Source organism: Magnolia sinica, chromosome 3 (genome assembly GCF_029962835.1).
Source record: "Magnolia sinica isolate HGM2019 chromosome 3, MsV1, whole genome shotgun sequence".
NCBI classification, from domain to species: domain Eukaryota; kingdom Viridiplantae; phylum Streptophyta; class Magnoliopsida; order Magnoliales; family Magnoliaceae; genus Magnolia; species Magnolia sinica.
In genome coordinates, this window is record NC_080575.1 from 16,076,894 (window position 1) to 16,094,874 (window position 17,981).

At 38.2% G+C, this 17,981-nt stretch overlaps 1 protein-coding gene across 3 annotated transcripts in view; it reads right to left on the reverse strand.

The window, feature by feature from the left end:
• LOC131239606 (uncharacterized) overlaps positions 1–6,055 on the reverse strand; it is a 36,879-nt gene extending 30,824 nt beyond the window's left edge. For all 3 annotated transcript variants that reach the window (XR_009168292.1, XR_009168291.1, XM_058237386.1), the window contains exons 1-2: positions 5,854–6,055; positions 4,787–5,764 (exon numbers count right to left, since the gene is read on the reverse strand). Coding sequence is in view for 1 of the 3 variants with exons in the window: in XM_058237386.1 (XP_058093369.1) it covers positions 4,787–5,762 (976 nt within the window). In the remaining 2 variants the exon portion in view is untranslated. The remainder of the gene's footprint in view (positions 1–4,786; positions 5,765–5,853) is intronic.
• Positions 6,056–17,981: the final 11,926 nt, after the last annotated feature.

Sequence of the window (17,981 nt, forward strand, 5' to 3'; positions counted from 1 at the left end):
ATCACATCGCCCTTCACACTCTCCCAAAATTTCTAATAAAAAACTAAGTTGTTTTCTTCTTCATTCTTAAAAAGCTAAAAGCTCATATGCCCAAGATGCGATGAAAATTCAACAGCAATAGGCGACCTTTAAATTGCCAATGCTTCCTACTGCATTGAGCAAGACAATCAAGTATTCATCAAGTTCATAATTTGGTGGTTGGCTGGGGTTATAAGTCCAATAGTAGGATTGTTTGATATTACAGACAATTGATGTTCACCAACTAGTCTGACATTTGAAGTTGTGAAGAGAAGTCTATTGAGATCGAGGCAAGATGGAAAAAACCTCATGATCGATGCTTCAAATTAAACTTCGAAGGGTGTCCTTTTGGCAATCCACGTCAAGGTGGTATAGGAAGAATCATTAGAGATGATCACGGGGTCACTATCTTTGAGGTTTCCGGCCCAATCGATGTGAGGTACTCAAGCTATGCCAAAGTGGCAACGCTTCATCCAAGGGTTATAATCACTGTGGAATTCCATCTGTCCCCTATCATTCTTGAAGGGGACTCAAGTAAAGTGCAAGTGAGCGAAATTCATAAAACACTCTTGGAGGTTGGCAAATATGATTGACAAGGTTGTGGACATGTTCAATCAAATTGAGGCAACCTTTTCTCACATTCATTTTGAGGCAAATTCTTAGGCAGATATATTATCTAAAGGGGTGCTAAAAGAGACAGGTTATGTCAAGGGATAAGACTTAAGAGATAGTCTCCCATTTGGCTTTGCTAAATAGGTCTTAATGCAGGGGCATTTTCACAACGGGCATGAGTAAGGTGGCCTGTGGAATGCAGGGGCAAACTCGAGGTGGGCGGCCTGTGTGAGGCAGGTGGCTCGTGTGAGGCAAGCCCCACCCGCGTGAGGCGGGCGGCTCGTGTGAAGCGGAACCCATGTGAAGTGGGGCCCATGAGAGTGGTTCGGCCGAGGTCCTAACCCATGGGATTTAGGGCCTGGGCTATGAGATAAGGGGATTGATTCGCCATGCTCTATCAGCTAGAGCTTTTAGAGCAAGTGGTTAATTGTCCTGCATCAAAGTGGTATCAAAGCAGGTCTCATGTTCGAGGCTCCTCACCGGGGGTTATTAATGTAAGGGCATTTTCACACCGGGATCGAGTAGAGTGGCCTGTGGGATGCAGGGGCACACTTGGGGTGAGCGGCCCGTGTGAGGTGGGCCCCACCCGTGTGAGGTGGGTGGCTCATGTGAAGCGGAACCCATGTGAAGTGGGGCCCACGAGGGGGGGTTCGGCCAAGGTCATAACCAGTGTTCGAAAAATCAGTATCACGTTACATATCACACCCTTGGGATACGGATATGCATCGGTTATTACATGGGATATATCAGTTGTATCGCGTAATGTATCGCTTTTGTTAAAAACATGAGGAAACATTGGAAATTGGTCGAATTTTTCAATGAAATGTTAGTGGTTGTTTAAAAAAAACTTCAATACACACTTACAAATCAAAACATTACAAAAAACAAGTGCACATAATAGGTTTTCTTTGTATGAGGTTCTAATCTATGCATTATCTAACTGAATTGATGCAAGTATATTCAAAGTCTATTCACGTAATTTATAAATGTAAGAAGACGTGTGGAAACACAAGCAATTAATTCAAAAGCAAATGAAGAATCACTAGATTAGGTTACATACATGTTTGGTTTTGATTTTTTTTCAATTTTTCGCAACTCGGTCCTTCTCCTCCAAATCTCGAAATTGAAGCTTGCAATCCATGATTTTTCACGCAAACCATGAAAATTAATTGATTTCTATCAATTTGACACTGATTTAACATGATTTACAGAAAAGGAAAAAAAAAAAGGATTCAAAAAAAAATGTTCATCGGATCGAACATGTGAGATATATCCCACTACTTGTGTGTTTCGTATCGCACAAAGGGGATACAAGATATATCGTGGGATATATCGGCCAAAATCGTCGATATTAAAAACATTGGTCCTAACCCATGGGATGTGGGGCATGGGCTATGAGATAAAAGGATTGATTCGCCAAGCTCTATCAATTCGAGCTTTTAGAGCAAGTGGTTAATTGTCCTACATCAGATCTTTTGTTGCTTATGTGTTTTTTTTGTTTCCTTCCCCGCCTTTGTGCTGTCTTTGTTGTCTCAAGTCTATTCTAATTTAGGTACTTTGTTTCAGTGTTCTTTTTGTAGTTGTCTCTCAGTAAATTTTAGATATCCATAAAATATATTACAAAAAGAAAATTTGAGTTGCTAAGAAAGCCATCAGAAACTTGGAGTGCATTGAATGTTAGTTGGATTGAATTGCAGTAACTCAATTGTAGAGAAATTGAGATTAAAATGAGCAGAAGACCATGCTACCTCATAATGATAAATTGACAATCAACCCCTAATTAAAATAATATCGGTTTCAAAAAAAAAAAAACATTTGTTTCAAGTTCGACTTGAAACAACTTGAAGTCTTGTTTGAGGGCTGGTCCCACATTGTGAAATGTAAATGGAGTGGGGAAGCTCCATTTCAGTCACTTCTACTGTATTGGCTAATTGCAATTTAATTAATTGGTCATCCAAGACCAGCCTTGAGGAAAACAAAACTGGATGACAAAAACATAAGAGGATTCTCTTTTGAGTGCATCCCTTGTTGTGAACTGTGAGGTGGTTGGTACCAAGTACTGAGTACTAGATCAAACTGAGCCCTAGTAGCCATATGTGCATCTTTAGATAGAAGACAGTCACCATTGGAGGAACTTTGGAAAGCATTGTTCGGAGCTTTTACAATTTTTTTTTACAAAAAAAAATTCTAGCTTTTGGAGTTGCTGTACGTTGGAAGATTATGATAGAACTCAAGGATCATCAGAGGAATTGATGTAATCAAAGATGGACATTAATAAAAACTTACAAAGTAGGACGAATAAAGAAGAAAGGGAAAAAAAAAACGTATATAGTGGGAAGAAATCAGCAATCATCCACTAAAAAACAACAAACAGATGGAACAACAACTGCAGAAATAAAGAGAAAATAACAGAAAGGCCTGGAGCTCAAAATATAAACAAACAAGAGATCAAATCAACCCTAAAAAGAGCAATATGTGTCACTTAATTATAAACCCAGTAATCATCCTTCATAACAACTTATGATCAGATAATTCTATGCTAAAACTTAAGCCCCATAGGCCATAGATAATCCTGGTCATACATCTAAACTCAATGTGGTTCAATAAAAAACAATTATAAATAAATAAAAACTAATAACAAAGACTTCACTTTTATCATCATCATCTTAGCCTTTCTCCAACCCAAGCTTACCTGGACCATGGGTTGCTTTGGTAAGTGGTACAAGAATGAGTTCGCAGTACACTACTTCCTCCAATACATGGTATGCTAAGGGCAGGATCATCTGAATCACTCCAATACATACAGTGTATGAAATATTGTTTTATATATGAATTCAATTTGCAATTTATATTCAAAATGATGAATATTATTGTTATAGACCCTGCATGTTAGTGTCATATTATAATTTGTAAATAAAAGGTATAAATTTCTAATTGTAAATATAAATTTGCATTAACTTAATCAATATGAAGAACAAAGAGCACTGATTTGATAATGACCCATAATCCTAAATGCTCGATCCAGAATGCAAAATACGGGGGTTTTGCATTTTAGGTAACATTTCTTCAACCAACTTCAATGAAAATACCCCTCTCATTGGAAACATGTCCTGTGTTTGTAAACTCTTGCTGGAACCATGTGATCTTGGATGTTGGATGGATAACACAGTTGGCAATCCAATAATTCCAATTTCGTGGTGTTTCGACATTGTCAAGCACCAGAAGAAAAAGTGTTTGAAATATCAAGTAATGAAAGTTATACCTCTTTGCATTGGGAATCAGCATTGGAAGAGAGTTGGGTGAAGCATAAAAGAATTCTTCGAGTCAATCTTCAACAACAAGTCATAGAACCAAAAGACTGGAGATGAAACCGTTCAATCTAGAGATGATGAAAGAAGTTTTCTAATGATTTACAAATAAACCCCCTTTCCACCCTCAAATCATAAGGCAAATGAAAGAGATTTGTTAGAGGTAACTACAAATATACTCCAGACTCTGGACTTCAAATCTAATGCCACAAACATGGGTTATTGCCCCTACCCATCATCCAGCCAAAACTCTTTAATCCTTAGAATCTTGTTGCTTGCATGCAACCATAATTTTATTGATAAGAAGCCGATATTGTCAATAGGTCATACGAAGCATCTGATGTAAGTTGCTTGTTCAACCACATACAATGCACGAAAAGATGCAAACAGGGAAAAGGAGTGTTATGAGGTCAAGTCATTCCAAGTGCATGTAGTTTGAGAATTGGAATGCGTAAAATGCATATACAAATTAAACACATTGTTAGGTGGCCCGCATATGCAAATCACATTTTCCCTAACTTTTATGTTAATAACATTTAACATCTAGTAATCTTGAAGTCAGAATGTAACACTCAAGAGATTAAAACCACTCCACATCATTTCACAATAATTAAATGACATTAATTTAACAATAATGTTTCTAAACTAGCTCACATGCAGCCTTAGTTTTGCTGTTTTACTAAAATCTCAACAGATCAATCGATTTGAACTTAGTACACATTACTTCGAATGGTTAGCATGCCAAAACGCACATACGACATGAAGCGAATTCAACACCAAACAAATAACATAATGGAGCAAGTCTAGAGAAAGATATAAAGGAGATACTAATGGACAAAGGTACAAACCCGAATCCACAGCAGTCTGTGCTTGCGCCTGCACCTGCGCAGCATGGGCCTGAAGGGCCTGTGCAGCCACAATCGCCTGGGCCGCGGCCATTGCAGCTGCAGAAGGTGCCATCGGCACCTGGCTCAATGTCCCCATAGTGGTCGTTGCGGCCAACGCTGTCATTAGTAGATTGTGTGGTGGGTGGTTGAACTTGCAATCGCTCTTTGAACACCGTCCATTCAGATACTCACGACAAACTTCCCCCAGCGATGCCCCGACCCCCGGCAAGATCGCACCCCCGGAGGCACCATTGAGGACACCCGGGATCATCCCCAGCAGGCCAGGGAAGGCCCCGGAGACTGACCCAGCATAATTTGGCATGTTTGGCATGGTCTGATTCACGAGGTTCGGGAACGGTGACTGGGTGGGAGTCCCAAGCAGCCCCGCGCCCGGCGTGCCTGCGCTAAAGAACACTGGGAACGGACTGCCCATAATGGGCCGCCCATTGCACTCCACGTGAACCATATAATTCCCCCGTTTTGGGACTGCATATGTCACTGTGTAGGTCCCGTCGCCCAAGTCCTTCAACATCCCGTCCTGATCAGGCCCACCGACACCGACGCCCGGCGATATCCTGACCTTCATCTGTGCGCCCCCCGTCAGGATCTTCCTCCCGTCCGAGTCCTTGGTGGTGATGACGAACGACGAAGGGGCGCAGGCAGTGCCGCCAGCAATGCCGGCGCCCGCGGCGGTGCACTTGGAGGGGTCGACGGGGCCCACGGGCTTGTTCTTGATATCCTCCGACTCGTCCTCAGCATCGCTGTCGGACGAGTCATCGGCGGGCGGCTTCTCGGCTGTCTTGTCAACGGCTTTGAACGTGGCCTCGAAGGCGGCTTTCGCGGCCGCAGCTTTCTCCGCTTCGTTCTTTTGCTTCGCTTCCTCAGCCTGCTTCATCCAGATCGGGCGAACCGCGACAGCAGAGCTGCGATCCGTCATTGCTGAAATAGAGATAAAAATCAAATCAGATCAGACTTCGATTTTTAGGGTTTTGTACGGAATTTATCAAGATCAGGGATTTGAGGATTACAGGAAAATCAATGGTAAGAGATTATAAGACGTTTTCTAGGGTTTTGAGAGGGAGGGAGAGAGGAAGGGAGGGAGGGAGCCTATGGGCGGAGGGACTGTTGTAGCGATTTGCAGCCGTTGGATGGTTTCTGCTGAGAGAAGGTGGAGACGGCGAATTGGGGGTTTTTTTTTCTCTCTCTCTTTTAGGATATAGCGAAAGAGATGAGATGAAGGCTGCGGGCCTACAACATGCGCATCTTCGACGTGCAGGTTATCTACGTTACATGTGATCGTGCTAACATGCGCACACGAATGACAGTAGCATAGCGCTGATGGTTAAGGCCACTCTACCGCATGTGATGTAGCTGAAGGGCGCGGATTAGGTACTACTCCGCGGGCCACCGAGGGGCCACCGTGATGTATTACTTCTATCCACACCGTTCATACATTTTTCCATATCATTTTAGAGTACTGGAGCAAAAATAAGGCAAATTCAAGATTAAATGGATCACACTTTGGGGATTAAATTCCTACCATTGAAAATTTCTCAGGTACCACAAAAGTTACAGATCAGGATGACTATTTTTTCACTTCATCCAGGTAAATAACAGGTTGGATGGAAAATAAATGATGCGGTGGACCATGTGAAGGTTTCAATGGTGGGCATCCTTATCACTGATGCTTCATGTGGTGTGATCCACTTGAGCCTTCGATATTTTTGGCCAGGTATTTTAAAATGATATGGATAAATGGATAGACCGTGTGAATAAAATTTATACATCACAGTGCCTGTGGGGCCTCCGCTTGTCCGAAGTTCAGAACAAGTAGGGGTAGTACCTAATCAGCACCCATAGGTGAGACACGATGACATGGCCTATTCGAGGGCATCCAATGGGCGGTGAAATTGTAAAATAATCAATGAACAACTATCATTCAACGTGAAAGTGTTCATTGATTAGAGGAAGTAAATTTTATGGAATCTAATTTTAGGAATTTAGTCATTCTAAAGTGGGTCACACTATTTTATTGTTTCGAATTTGAGGTCCATGGTACATGGAAGGGAAGGCAGTTGCACGAGCACCTCATAGTAATGGCACAATGCTAGCACCCTATCTGCTCCAACCTGGGCCAGGGTTGCATGGGTCACAGAGATGTCCATTACAAATCCACTCCATCTATAAGTTTTGGAAAACCACAATAAGACCAGATTATAAACATAAGTTAGATCCAAAACTAAGGTTATCACCCAAACCGTTCATAGAATTAGTACCACCCAAACAAACATTAGGAACAAGTATCATGTGATACGAAACTTATGTCGCTATCAAGCATTCAATCCCATTGTTTCATGTGCTACGGCTGGCTCATATGAGTTTTGGATTTGCTATGTTTTTTAAATCATGCCCTATTGTTGTCTTGCAAAATTGATGGATGGAGTGGATTTATGAGAGACATCTCTGTGGCCCCACACAGCCCCGCACAAAGATATTTATGTACATCGACTCCAAAATCTCCCCTCACTCTCTTGTGTGTGTGTCTTTTTATTCTCTATGGCATAAAATTTGTATGGGAAAGAGAGTGCCCAAATGAGGGCCTTATATAGTGACATAAGTGGTGCATTTGGCTATAGTGGCCTGGTATTTTATATACCAACCCTATATGAGGTTGTTTATATCAATTGGGGCACTCTTTGAGTATTTAGGTTGATCTACGTCATATGATAATTGGCCCTAAAGATTATTTACCTATGCATACGATCGGCCTATCATCTGGATGTAACGATCAACAAGTGTGATTAGAAGTCATATCAACGATTACTGATATTCAATTGAGGTTACAACTATATGAATGTGTATATGTATAGGATATTAATTTGCGTTGGTGCCCTAAATTTGTTCGCGATCTAATGGTCTAGAAGCCACAACTTTGGCAAAGATCGAATACGGACAATTAACTAAAGTTCATATTTAATTTAAGAAATATTCTCATATCTCATGCATTAGTATTTCGATTCCAAGTTAAGCGATTTGAAATGCGATCTTAACTCAAAGTCCCATGATAAACATTAAGCCCGCTAAGACGAACGTCTTTATATAGTTTCTTGTCTAGTGGTCCACAGACGAACGGTATAGAGCTTGTTTAGATAATCATGTCATTTATGAGATAAAACAATTAACGAAATTCAATGTATACGATTAACTATGCCTAGATTGCCTAAAATTGTGACATGAGTCATTCGCAATGAATGAAAATGATAATTCGGTCCTAATCACCCTAAATCAATAATTTGAAAGTCATTAGATACTTCGATCAATCCGATTTATGTGCAAGGGATGATCTGATTTAATCCATCATTTATCTTAGTTTTAGGTAGACCTTTATTCAATTATGGTTGTCTTAATTAATTAGTGATAGGTCAACTGGACTACGGCCTTAGGTGGTTAAATCGCAAGGCTAGACCCGAGATTTTAGTGATCGGGCATATTCGTTAATTTTATATGGTTAATTAATTGAATTTATACGGTTCTTTATTGATAACACGCGCATATAGGTTAAGATCGAATATTAAAGATCAATAAGTGACAAGATAAGCTAATTAGAAAAGAGAAAAAAATCGATGGTTTTTCAAATAAAAAACAACAAAAATCTAGAACTTTACAACACCACTATGAACAATGGGGATCTGAATGCCCTCACCATTGAAATTATCTTAAGCTCATCATATTGTTAAGCCCACCTATGGCCCGAAAGTTCCTATGGTTATCGGAAGTCATGTGAGGTCACATAGATGCTAGTGATAAATCCACTTTGCCCACCAGTTTCTCAAGATCACAATAGAACAAGAATTTAAAAATAAAAATAAAAATAGTAAAATTCAAAGATCAGGTAGGTCACACCACATGAAACAAAGGGGATTAAATGCCCACCACTGGAAACCTTTTGGAGGCCACGTAATTTTTGTATCAGAATGATATCCGTGCCTATAGTTCATATGAGTGGTAGTAACTACATGAGTGTTTGTATGGCTAATAAACATCATGATTGGCTTCAGGAAGGTTTCAATGATTGATGTTTTTGTTCTCACTTGATCTGGCCCACCTGAGTTTTGGATACTTGTTATCATGTGATCTTGAGAAACCGATGGGCATAGTGGATTTGTGAGGAGATCTATAGGGCCCACATAGCTTTTAAATAAGTTTCTCATAGCCTAGGCACTAGTAATTGGTGCATTTATATGCCATTGACTCCTCCCATACTCAGGAATCAAATTGCATAGTGAGTTACTCAACGTGCTTTATCTTACTAAGTAAACTTTGCTAGGGCCACCGTGAATGTATGTCCACATCATCCATCCTTTTTTCCAGCTCATTTTAGGGGTTGAGCCCAAAATTAAAGCATATTCAAAGCTCAAGTGGACCATACCACATGAAAGAGGGGAAATAATGATTTCTACTATTAAAACTTTCCTAAGGCTTATAGTGATATTTTGATCACACAGACATGGATGAAGGGAAAAAACAAATACTAGCTTTCCCATACTTTTCCTTGCGGTGTGGCGTACTTTAAGTTCATATCATTTTTTATTTTATTACACACTCTCACCCACACACACCACAATTGGTACTCAAACCCATGACTTATATATTGAAACTCATCCATCTACCACTGAGCCATGAGAAGGGACTCAGGTCATGGATGGACTTAATTTTAGGCTAAAGTTTTAAGATGGTGGATATCAAATGCACATCGTGGTAGGTTGCAGAGAGTTTTTTTTTTTTTTTGTCTCATTAGCTCCCTAAAATTGGAGTCCACATAGCAGCATTATTATATAATCCGAGACTGTAATATGTACAGCTAGCTCCAATTTTAGACTTGCATAGGTAGTGTACATGATTCAGTGGTCCTAACGGTGGATGTGGGCTATCTAAGATGACCCTATACCAAAAACCTCTTAAGTGGAATATCCTTACTATTGATTTTTTTTTTTTGCGTTTTTTTGGTGGAATGGATTTTGTTTGTATTTTCCACCATGAGGTTTTTTTAGTACCTAGTAAGGCTTACAAAGTAAGTCAATACAGATCAAACCTAGAGAATGCACACATGCTCTATTGTTGTGAGCGTTAGGATGTTAAGTAGTGCATCAAAATGCCACTTTGGCCATTTTATGGACCTAGCACTAGCTAATGTAGTGCATGCAAGTTGCAAGTAGTTGATTAAGGTGGGCCTCATTGTGTGCGTTCCCTGAGAAAATAAGTAAACTAGTCCAAGCTCCATGTTGTCAACTTGTATATTAGATGTTGATTGTTAGTCTTACATGATAATAAGTATAATCTTTAAGGAATTTTCTATAAGAGCTTGTTAAACCAAAGCTCATTCTTACCTCTATAATGTTAATAGTTTTGAAAGGTTTTGCTCCTACGATTATTATTGTTGTTGTTATTTTATCATCCACTAAATATTTGGAAGGAGATGAGAGATATTTTCAATATAGGTGACATATTTAAAGCATTAAAAATATGAGGAATAAATGAGGTTATTTTTGCCATTGTAAAAATGCCTGCAACACCTACATACTCTTCCATAATTCCGTGACAACCTACTTTCTCTCTCTTAGGCTCTTAGTCCTTACAGATTTATTTGAGAGCTTGCATTTTGTGTGATTTAGAATCCATTTCACAATTACCATGGAATCCACAATAATTGGAATCATGAGTTGTGTTTAGCAATCGGTAATTAGAATCCACGATAATAAAAAATTTATGTTTCATAGTCTGTAATTGGAATGCATTGGAAATCTATAATATATTCACATAAACCTGATTTTATTAAATAAATTAGCCACAATATCCTAAGTTAGTATATATATACAATATTTGACATAATGATTGTAATAAGCCCATAATAAACATACTTTGGAGTAAAAATGTGATTTTTTTAGCACTAGGTGAGCTGTAAAAGTGAGCCTAATAATTTTATAATGCTGAACCAATATGAAAAAAGTGACAAGAAAAATAATAATTTATAAAATTCTCAATATCCAAGTGAATGATAAAAAAGAGAGTATAAATTATTTAGAATTATACATCTTAATAGTTAATAAATAATAAAAATCTATGAAAACAGAGAAAAAAATACAAGTTTTGTACTAAATCTTCTAAAATATTCAGGAAAAAGTCACGTCTTAATTCAGTTGGTACATGAACAAAGAGCTCGACCATTTCTTTGCTTGCACCAAGATTTTAAGTGCTTTCCACCTATGTAACTCGGTAATGTCCATCACATTCATTACACAATGCTTTGAGTATGGCTCAAATGCAAATTTCTCATTGGCAAAGTCCTTATGCGTCTAGGTATAGTTATTTACAACTTCTTGGATATCCTTCATTGTGTAATTGCAATATTTCATATGCGAGGACATATTATCTATCTTCTCTACAAATTCTCATATCGCTATAACCTTCTTTTTATTCTTCTGTGATCCAGATGAGGCTGATCCAGCCTGCACCCTTTCAAATATTTGATTAGTGAGTGATAAATTTGGTGACGATGTAGGATGTGCTCTGGTATAAAAAGTAAGACACAACTATTGCATATTAGTGCATCTGAGGTAGGAATCACAAGGTTCTCGGACAATTCAGAAAGTGTTCATAATATAAAGGCAATAATATATTTAGAACAAAATCCTCTCCCCAAATTTGCAAAATGAGAAGAGAGGTTGTTTCGTAAATCTTTCGCCAAAATACAATTATGCAGTCATTCAAATAAAAAAAATTACATTAACTATCTTATATTTGCAAGCAGTAAATATTAATTATATTAATGCAAAAGTTAATTTTAATAAACTTAAAAGTATACCTTAACATTCGCACTCTGCATAGTCGGTTATATAGTAACACACTTTCGAACACTGTCCCATGCAAATCCACTTTATTCGAGTGACATATTCATATTGCACTAAGTTTTTCTCAAGGTACAAATTCGATTTCTATAATTGTTGGCAGTAAACTCAAGTTCTAATCTATTGTAGATTAAATTAATTATTGCATTATACATTATGGGTTTGAATGCATTGTCGTCACAACAATAGCCAAGAGAGGTGTGCTCCATCGATATGTCAACCATACAATTATCCATCACATTATTTCATTTTATTACTTTTCACAGTCACATGAACCATATAATGATGACATCATGACAATTTATAATTAAAAATGTAAAATAAAGTACATCAAACCAATATATTATTCACTGCTTATTATAATACAATTACGTAACAAATTTAAATATAAATCAAATATCTAGTTATCCCTCAACATTAATAATGTATTTTTCATACATAGCTTCTGAAAGATTATCACGAAATTGATTTAAAGTTTCTCTCAATTTTGTTTGTTTCTACAATTTGTAATTCTTCATATAACATGTCGATATCACTTTTGTCGATTCCAGTTATTCCATGATTACTTTCATTAATCGGTGAATTGTCTTTTTCATTTGAATACACATCGTTGCTTTGATTTTCAACGTTATTGAGAAGTGCATCATTTATATGATTTACATGTGATTATGTATGAAACAATAGGCTATTGCAATCTTCACCCGTGTATCCATTGGATATGATGAAGTGCACTTTAAAATAAAATGACAATTTAAAAACCTCAAATGCTTATTCAATGATACTTCTTAATAACAAATGACAAAGATAGAATAACTCTTTTTTATACCTCGAAGGATAAATTTGTTTAAATTATTTGAGATGGTAATAGACACCACAATAAGGTGCTAGGAACTTAGGATTATTAGGAAAACCCGCATTAACTAAACAACACTTACCCTCAGGTAGAAGAAATCTCACATCATGTGTATGTGCATGTGATAGTACACGTAAATTCGGAGCAAATCATTCCCAACCAATTAGTACATGCGTAAATCTTAAATAAAAAAGCAAGTAGTTAGAATATTTCAAGGAATATACCCCTTTCCATTATGCCATCGTCCCTGATATTTTAACGGAATCTTTGCTGGGAAGCGTGTACCATCTATATTTCCAACATAATATTTAAAAATAAAAATAAAAATTAATTCATTATTTTGTATCTCCGGAGGGATAGTAGGTTTGAGAGGTATTATAAATATATTACAATGTCTGACAAATGAGTCAAAAACTTATTAAAGTAACAACTATTTTGTAATTTGAGTGGACCACATGATTAAAAACATTACATTACAATTTTTATCTTTAAAATACTTTTCGTTAGTGTGGCCCACTTGAATCACGGTTGACCCCGATATTGTCCTTATACATTACTTTTATGAACCATGTACTGTATTGATTTGACTATGTGTAACCATCATAGTAGGCCACATGAAAATTAAGGACTGGCATCTCTTTGACAACTATTATGATTTTGTGTGGTCTACATGTAGCAACTACTACTCTCATTTTTCTTCCATACAGTTTATTTCGAATAATTCACCTGATGGTCAGAGTGGATTTTAAATAGAAATCAAGGCGTGGGCCATGTGAGCTTGCCCCCCTTGTTGGCATCCCATTTTTTAGGAAAAAACTAGAAGTGTGATTTCTTACCATTGAAAACTTCTCAGGACCTCACAACAGAAAATATGGCCCATTTACTTAAAACATTCCAGGCTCAGGTTCAACCATATCCAACCTAATTGGCCCATATAACTTGTAAATGGGCTTATCTGATAAATCAAGTGGGCCACACATGCACAAAGAATTAGACACATAAATGAACAAAATCAATGATCTACATTCAAAATCCATGGGTTGCGTATGCCAACTTACTTTGAAATCTCTCTATCACTATATCCCAAAATTGTTTCCTTGGTTTTCCAATGCATAGTTGGAGATCGAGGTATGTAGTGGGAAAAGATCTCATAAATGAAAAAGATTAGAAAAGATCCCCACTTCCTCCTTACATATGCTAACCCCTAATAATTCCCTTTTTTGAACATTCATCTGTTACCCTGATACCACTTCAAAGCTGAGAATAATTGATTTTAGAATTGCCACCTTCTTTTCGTCTGCCTCACAAAACAGAAAGTATATCATCTGCATTCTATAAATGTGTAATCTAGAGATTTAATTTATTCACTGTTAAGCCTTTTACCAAACTCTTATCTGCCATTCTTTTTAGCATTTTGCTAAAAGCCTCCATCACTCGACAAATAAATATGGAGAAAGAGGATCCTCTTGCCATAAACCTTTGGAAGCTAGAAAGAAACAATTTGGGGAACCATTAATCAAAATTGAGAACTTAGCCGAAGACATGCACGCTTAACTCCCCTTTCTCCATTTTACCCACAACCCAATCTTGCCAACTTATAATCTAGAAAATCTCAATCTACATTATCATAAGCTTTTCGGATATACAGCTTGCATAAAACCCCTTTTGATCGTCTCCCGTTACACGAGTCTGTGCATTCTTGAGCCACTAAAACATTGTCAATAATTTGCCTACTATCAACAAAAGCACCCTAAGTATCTGATATGACTTTTCCCAAGACTGTTCCGATCCTAGAAGCAAGCACTTTAGCCAGAATCTTGTATGGACCTCCTAAGAGGTTGACTGGTTTAAAACCTCTTAGACTCTCAGTTCATTTTTTTGAATCGCCGCTATAAACATGGCCCTAACTCTGATGCAATAAATCATTTCTCATAGAACTCTTTAATAAAAAAAATCAAAAAAATTGCTCCTGGTTAGTTCCCAAAATTTCTTATACAAAGCGATTGGAAAACCATCTGGTCCTGATGCTTTATCCCCACCCAAATCTGCAACTGCCTTTTCAACATATTCTCCTGCTATAGGTTTTTCCAACCAAACTGCGGAATCTGGTGTAACGTCTCGGAAAAATCCATACAAAGACCCAGGTACCACCTCAGGCAAAAATCACTAAGAACCAAATCCTTTATAAATTAGACGAGAATTAACTAAGTGTTAAAGTAAATTATCTGTGAAATTAACTTGTACCACTTTAAATATGATCTGTAAGACCCAAAATGAGTAAAACCATTGACGCTACATTACCCTGAAACCTAGGATCAATCTCTAAACCCGGTTGCTCTTGGGAGTACGCCGAAGCTCTGTATCAGACCTAGACCGCACATCGAAAGTCCGATTACCACGAAACTATACGGTTATGACCGCCTTACTGGTCTTGACTACTATCTCGGAAATCAAGTCTTAACAGCATCTAAAAATGTACAACTTGAGTCCGGAGCGAAGTGTGTGAGAAACGTGAATATCTGTAGGAAATGAACTGGGACTTAAGTGAATTGAGTCGTTTCACTTGCAGGCCAAATTTAAGGATTCAGACCATCAAAATCTGACCCAATTACACCCTCAAATCAGGAAAATTTTCTAATACATGACAGTACACTTGTGGCCCTGATCGAGTATCGGTGACCGTTGAACTGAAACTGGTCCGCCACGGTCGATCTGTAAATCCGATCGGACTGAAAACTTAACTTGACCTAGATCCAATGTCTGAGAGCTTAAGTCTGACCGCACACAGAGAAGGGGCCTTCAGAAGTGCTCCGTTGTATCGGAACAATCCTTATTTGGCTATAACCTAAGTATATCTTGGCCCTGGGGCCATTTCCATCAATCATGGGCCTATATAAGGGTCTTAAACCCTCTCTCTCTCATTCCATACGAATTTAGAAAACCCTAAGAGAGAGGAGAGAAAAGAGAAGGAAAGAGAGAGAGTGAGAGAGAGAGTCAACGTTTCTTTCTGGGATTCAATCCCATCACTCTACGTGCTTAACCACCACACCTGTATCGCTTTTTCGGTGATTCCAACTCCGTACTTAGGTAAGAAAGCCTAACCCTAATCTGTTTAAGGGTTTTCAATAGTGTAAGTGATGAATTAGCTAACTTATTTCATGCTATAGGTTGCCGTTGTACCGTAGACAAAGGCTTAATGTTTAAACTGAGTTCGTTTCGAGTCTACCGACGAAAGGTGTAGACTATAAACGTTTAGGTTATGATTTTCAAGGCTTTCAATGTCAGTTAATGATTTATGACTGACTTGATCGCTATCACATGCTTAGATACGATGTTTCCCGCGCTTTACACATATATATGAACTATGTTGAATATAGTGTATTCCATGTGTTTGTTGATATGATTGAATAAATATGGAATTTGGATTCGTGCTTGCCATGATTATTCATTGTGAATATATGGTTGTCATACGTGCGACAACTCCTTCATGAAAGGATTTGCCTTAACACCTGTTATAACCAATATATGTCACGTATGTTAAAGTGTGTAGTCTAAGTGCTTGTAAAAATGTTTGAATAAATATGGAATTTGGATATGTGCTTGCCATGATTATTAACTATGAATATATGCTTGTTGTGTATGTGGAAACTCCTTTGTAAGAGGGCTTGCCATGATATATGTTTTAACTAGTCTAATACATGTATGTTGAAATGTGTAGTCTAAGTGTTTGATAAAATGCCTGAATGAGGAAATGCTTGTTGGAATGTATTTAACGAGGGTGTGGAGATAGGATTCTCAATCCTCTTCTCTATAATTACAGTTCTCTTTATGTAACCTATTTTACTACTATGTGTTGTATGGATGAAATGTCTATGTAAGATAACATGTGTATTATGTGTTTGTTGAAATGCTCAACTAAGATTTATATTTAGATTTGGTTGTCACATGCTGTCATTGATTATCACTTGTCAAGGATATCGTTTGAAGTGTGATTGGGGCTACAATGTAATCCAGGCAATCGTTAATGATTCTCAAGTAGTGATTGAGGTCATTTCGCCACACAAGACACGTTCGATGAATCCGAGGCGTATGATGATTGTCGACAGTGGTACCATGTCGATTAATTCGACGTACACTCGTACCAGTCGAACTTGTTTAATAAACCGATTGGTCTATTATGTGTTTACCATTTATGGATGCTACTACTTGAATTTAAGGTACCACTTACCAATGCAAAGCCTGTTAAACCTTGGTACCACGATCCGCTAAAACTCATGAGCCGGGCATGGTGGTATGGGACACCGTGGTCGAGCTGTTGGCCTACGCTGGGGCGATGAGCCTCCCCGTAGTGACCAGTGAGCAACCCAAACTCGTGAGCCGAATGCGGTGGTATGAGACACTGTATTTGAGCTGTCAACCTCCATTGGCGCAGCCTAGCTGTGATCCCCAGTCGGGTTGGTGACGAGCCTTCGAAAATAGACTGTCAATTGGTAGGGCGTTAGTAAAGTGACCTTGAGTATGAAATAGGCCTACTCCAGCACAGCCTGGCTGTGGTCCCCAGTCGGGTTGGTGAAGAGCCTTCGAAAATAGACTACCAGTTGGTAGGGCGTTCGTGGTAGTGACTTGAACTTGCCTATCGTATGTGACTGCTAGGATTGACGACCTTAGATGGATCGATTTTTGTGTATATGATATAAAGGGAGGTACTTTAGCTTCCCAACCTGCTGTATGAATAAAACTAATTAAGAACTTGGCTAATCATGTCCATGCACCGCATTTGTATGTGCCTTTGGCGTTGGAGTTGAGCACAGAGGAAGGGGTGCATGCCGCGATCGTAAGATGTTGTCATAAGAAGGAGTATAGGCGAGGGCATGTATTATTATCACATACCATCCTTGCATTAATAAGAGTACTTAGGACTTGATTGTTGTATTGCTTTATTATTACTGCTTGACTGAATTGATAACATGTTAACCTTTGCTTTATAGCTCAACTGAGTTGATCACTCACTTCCACATTACGGGATGATGTTTTAAACACCAACCAGACTCTGTTTTAGTTTCAGATGATGACGATGCTTACGAAGCGGAGCTGGACTTTTATGGTGATGAGGAGGGTTTATCCTATATGCGGCTATCAGGCGAGTCTATATAGACCATGTTCTGATCGACGGGGTTTCAGGGATGCTAATTAGATGCTATTACACTTGTTATTTTACACTTTTGGAACACCCGTGTATATTCATTTTGTTCATTTTTTGAGTATACATGTATATATTTAACCTGGTAACATATTCACACTCTGGATACTTACAACAGTTTATATTTTTTTATATATCTATCATAGTCTTCCGCTTGCGTAATTTAACTGTCTCTGGAGTATGATATACTGATTTGGT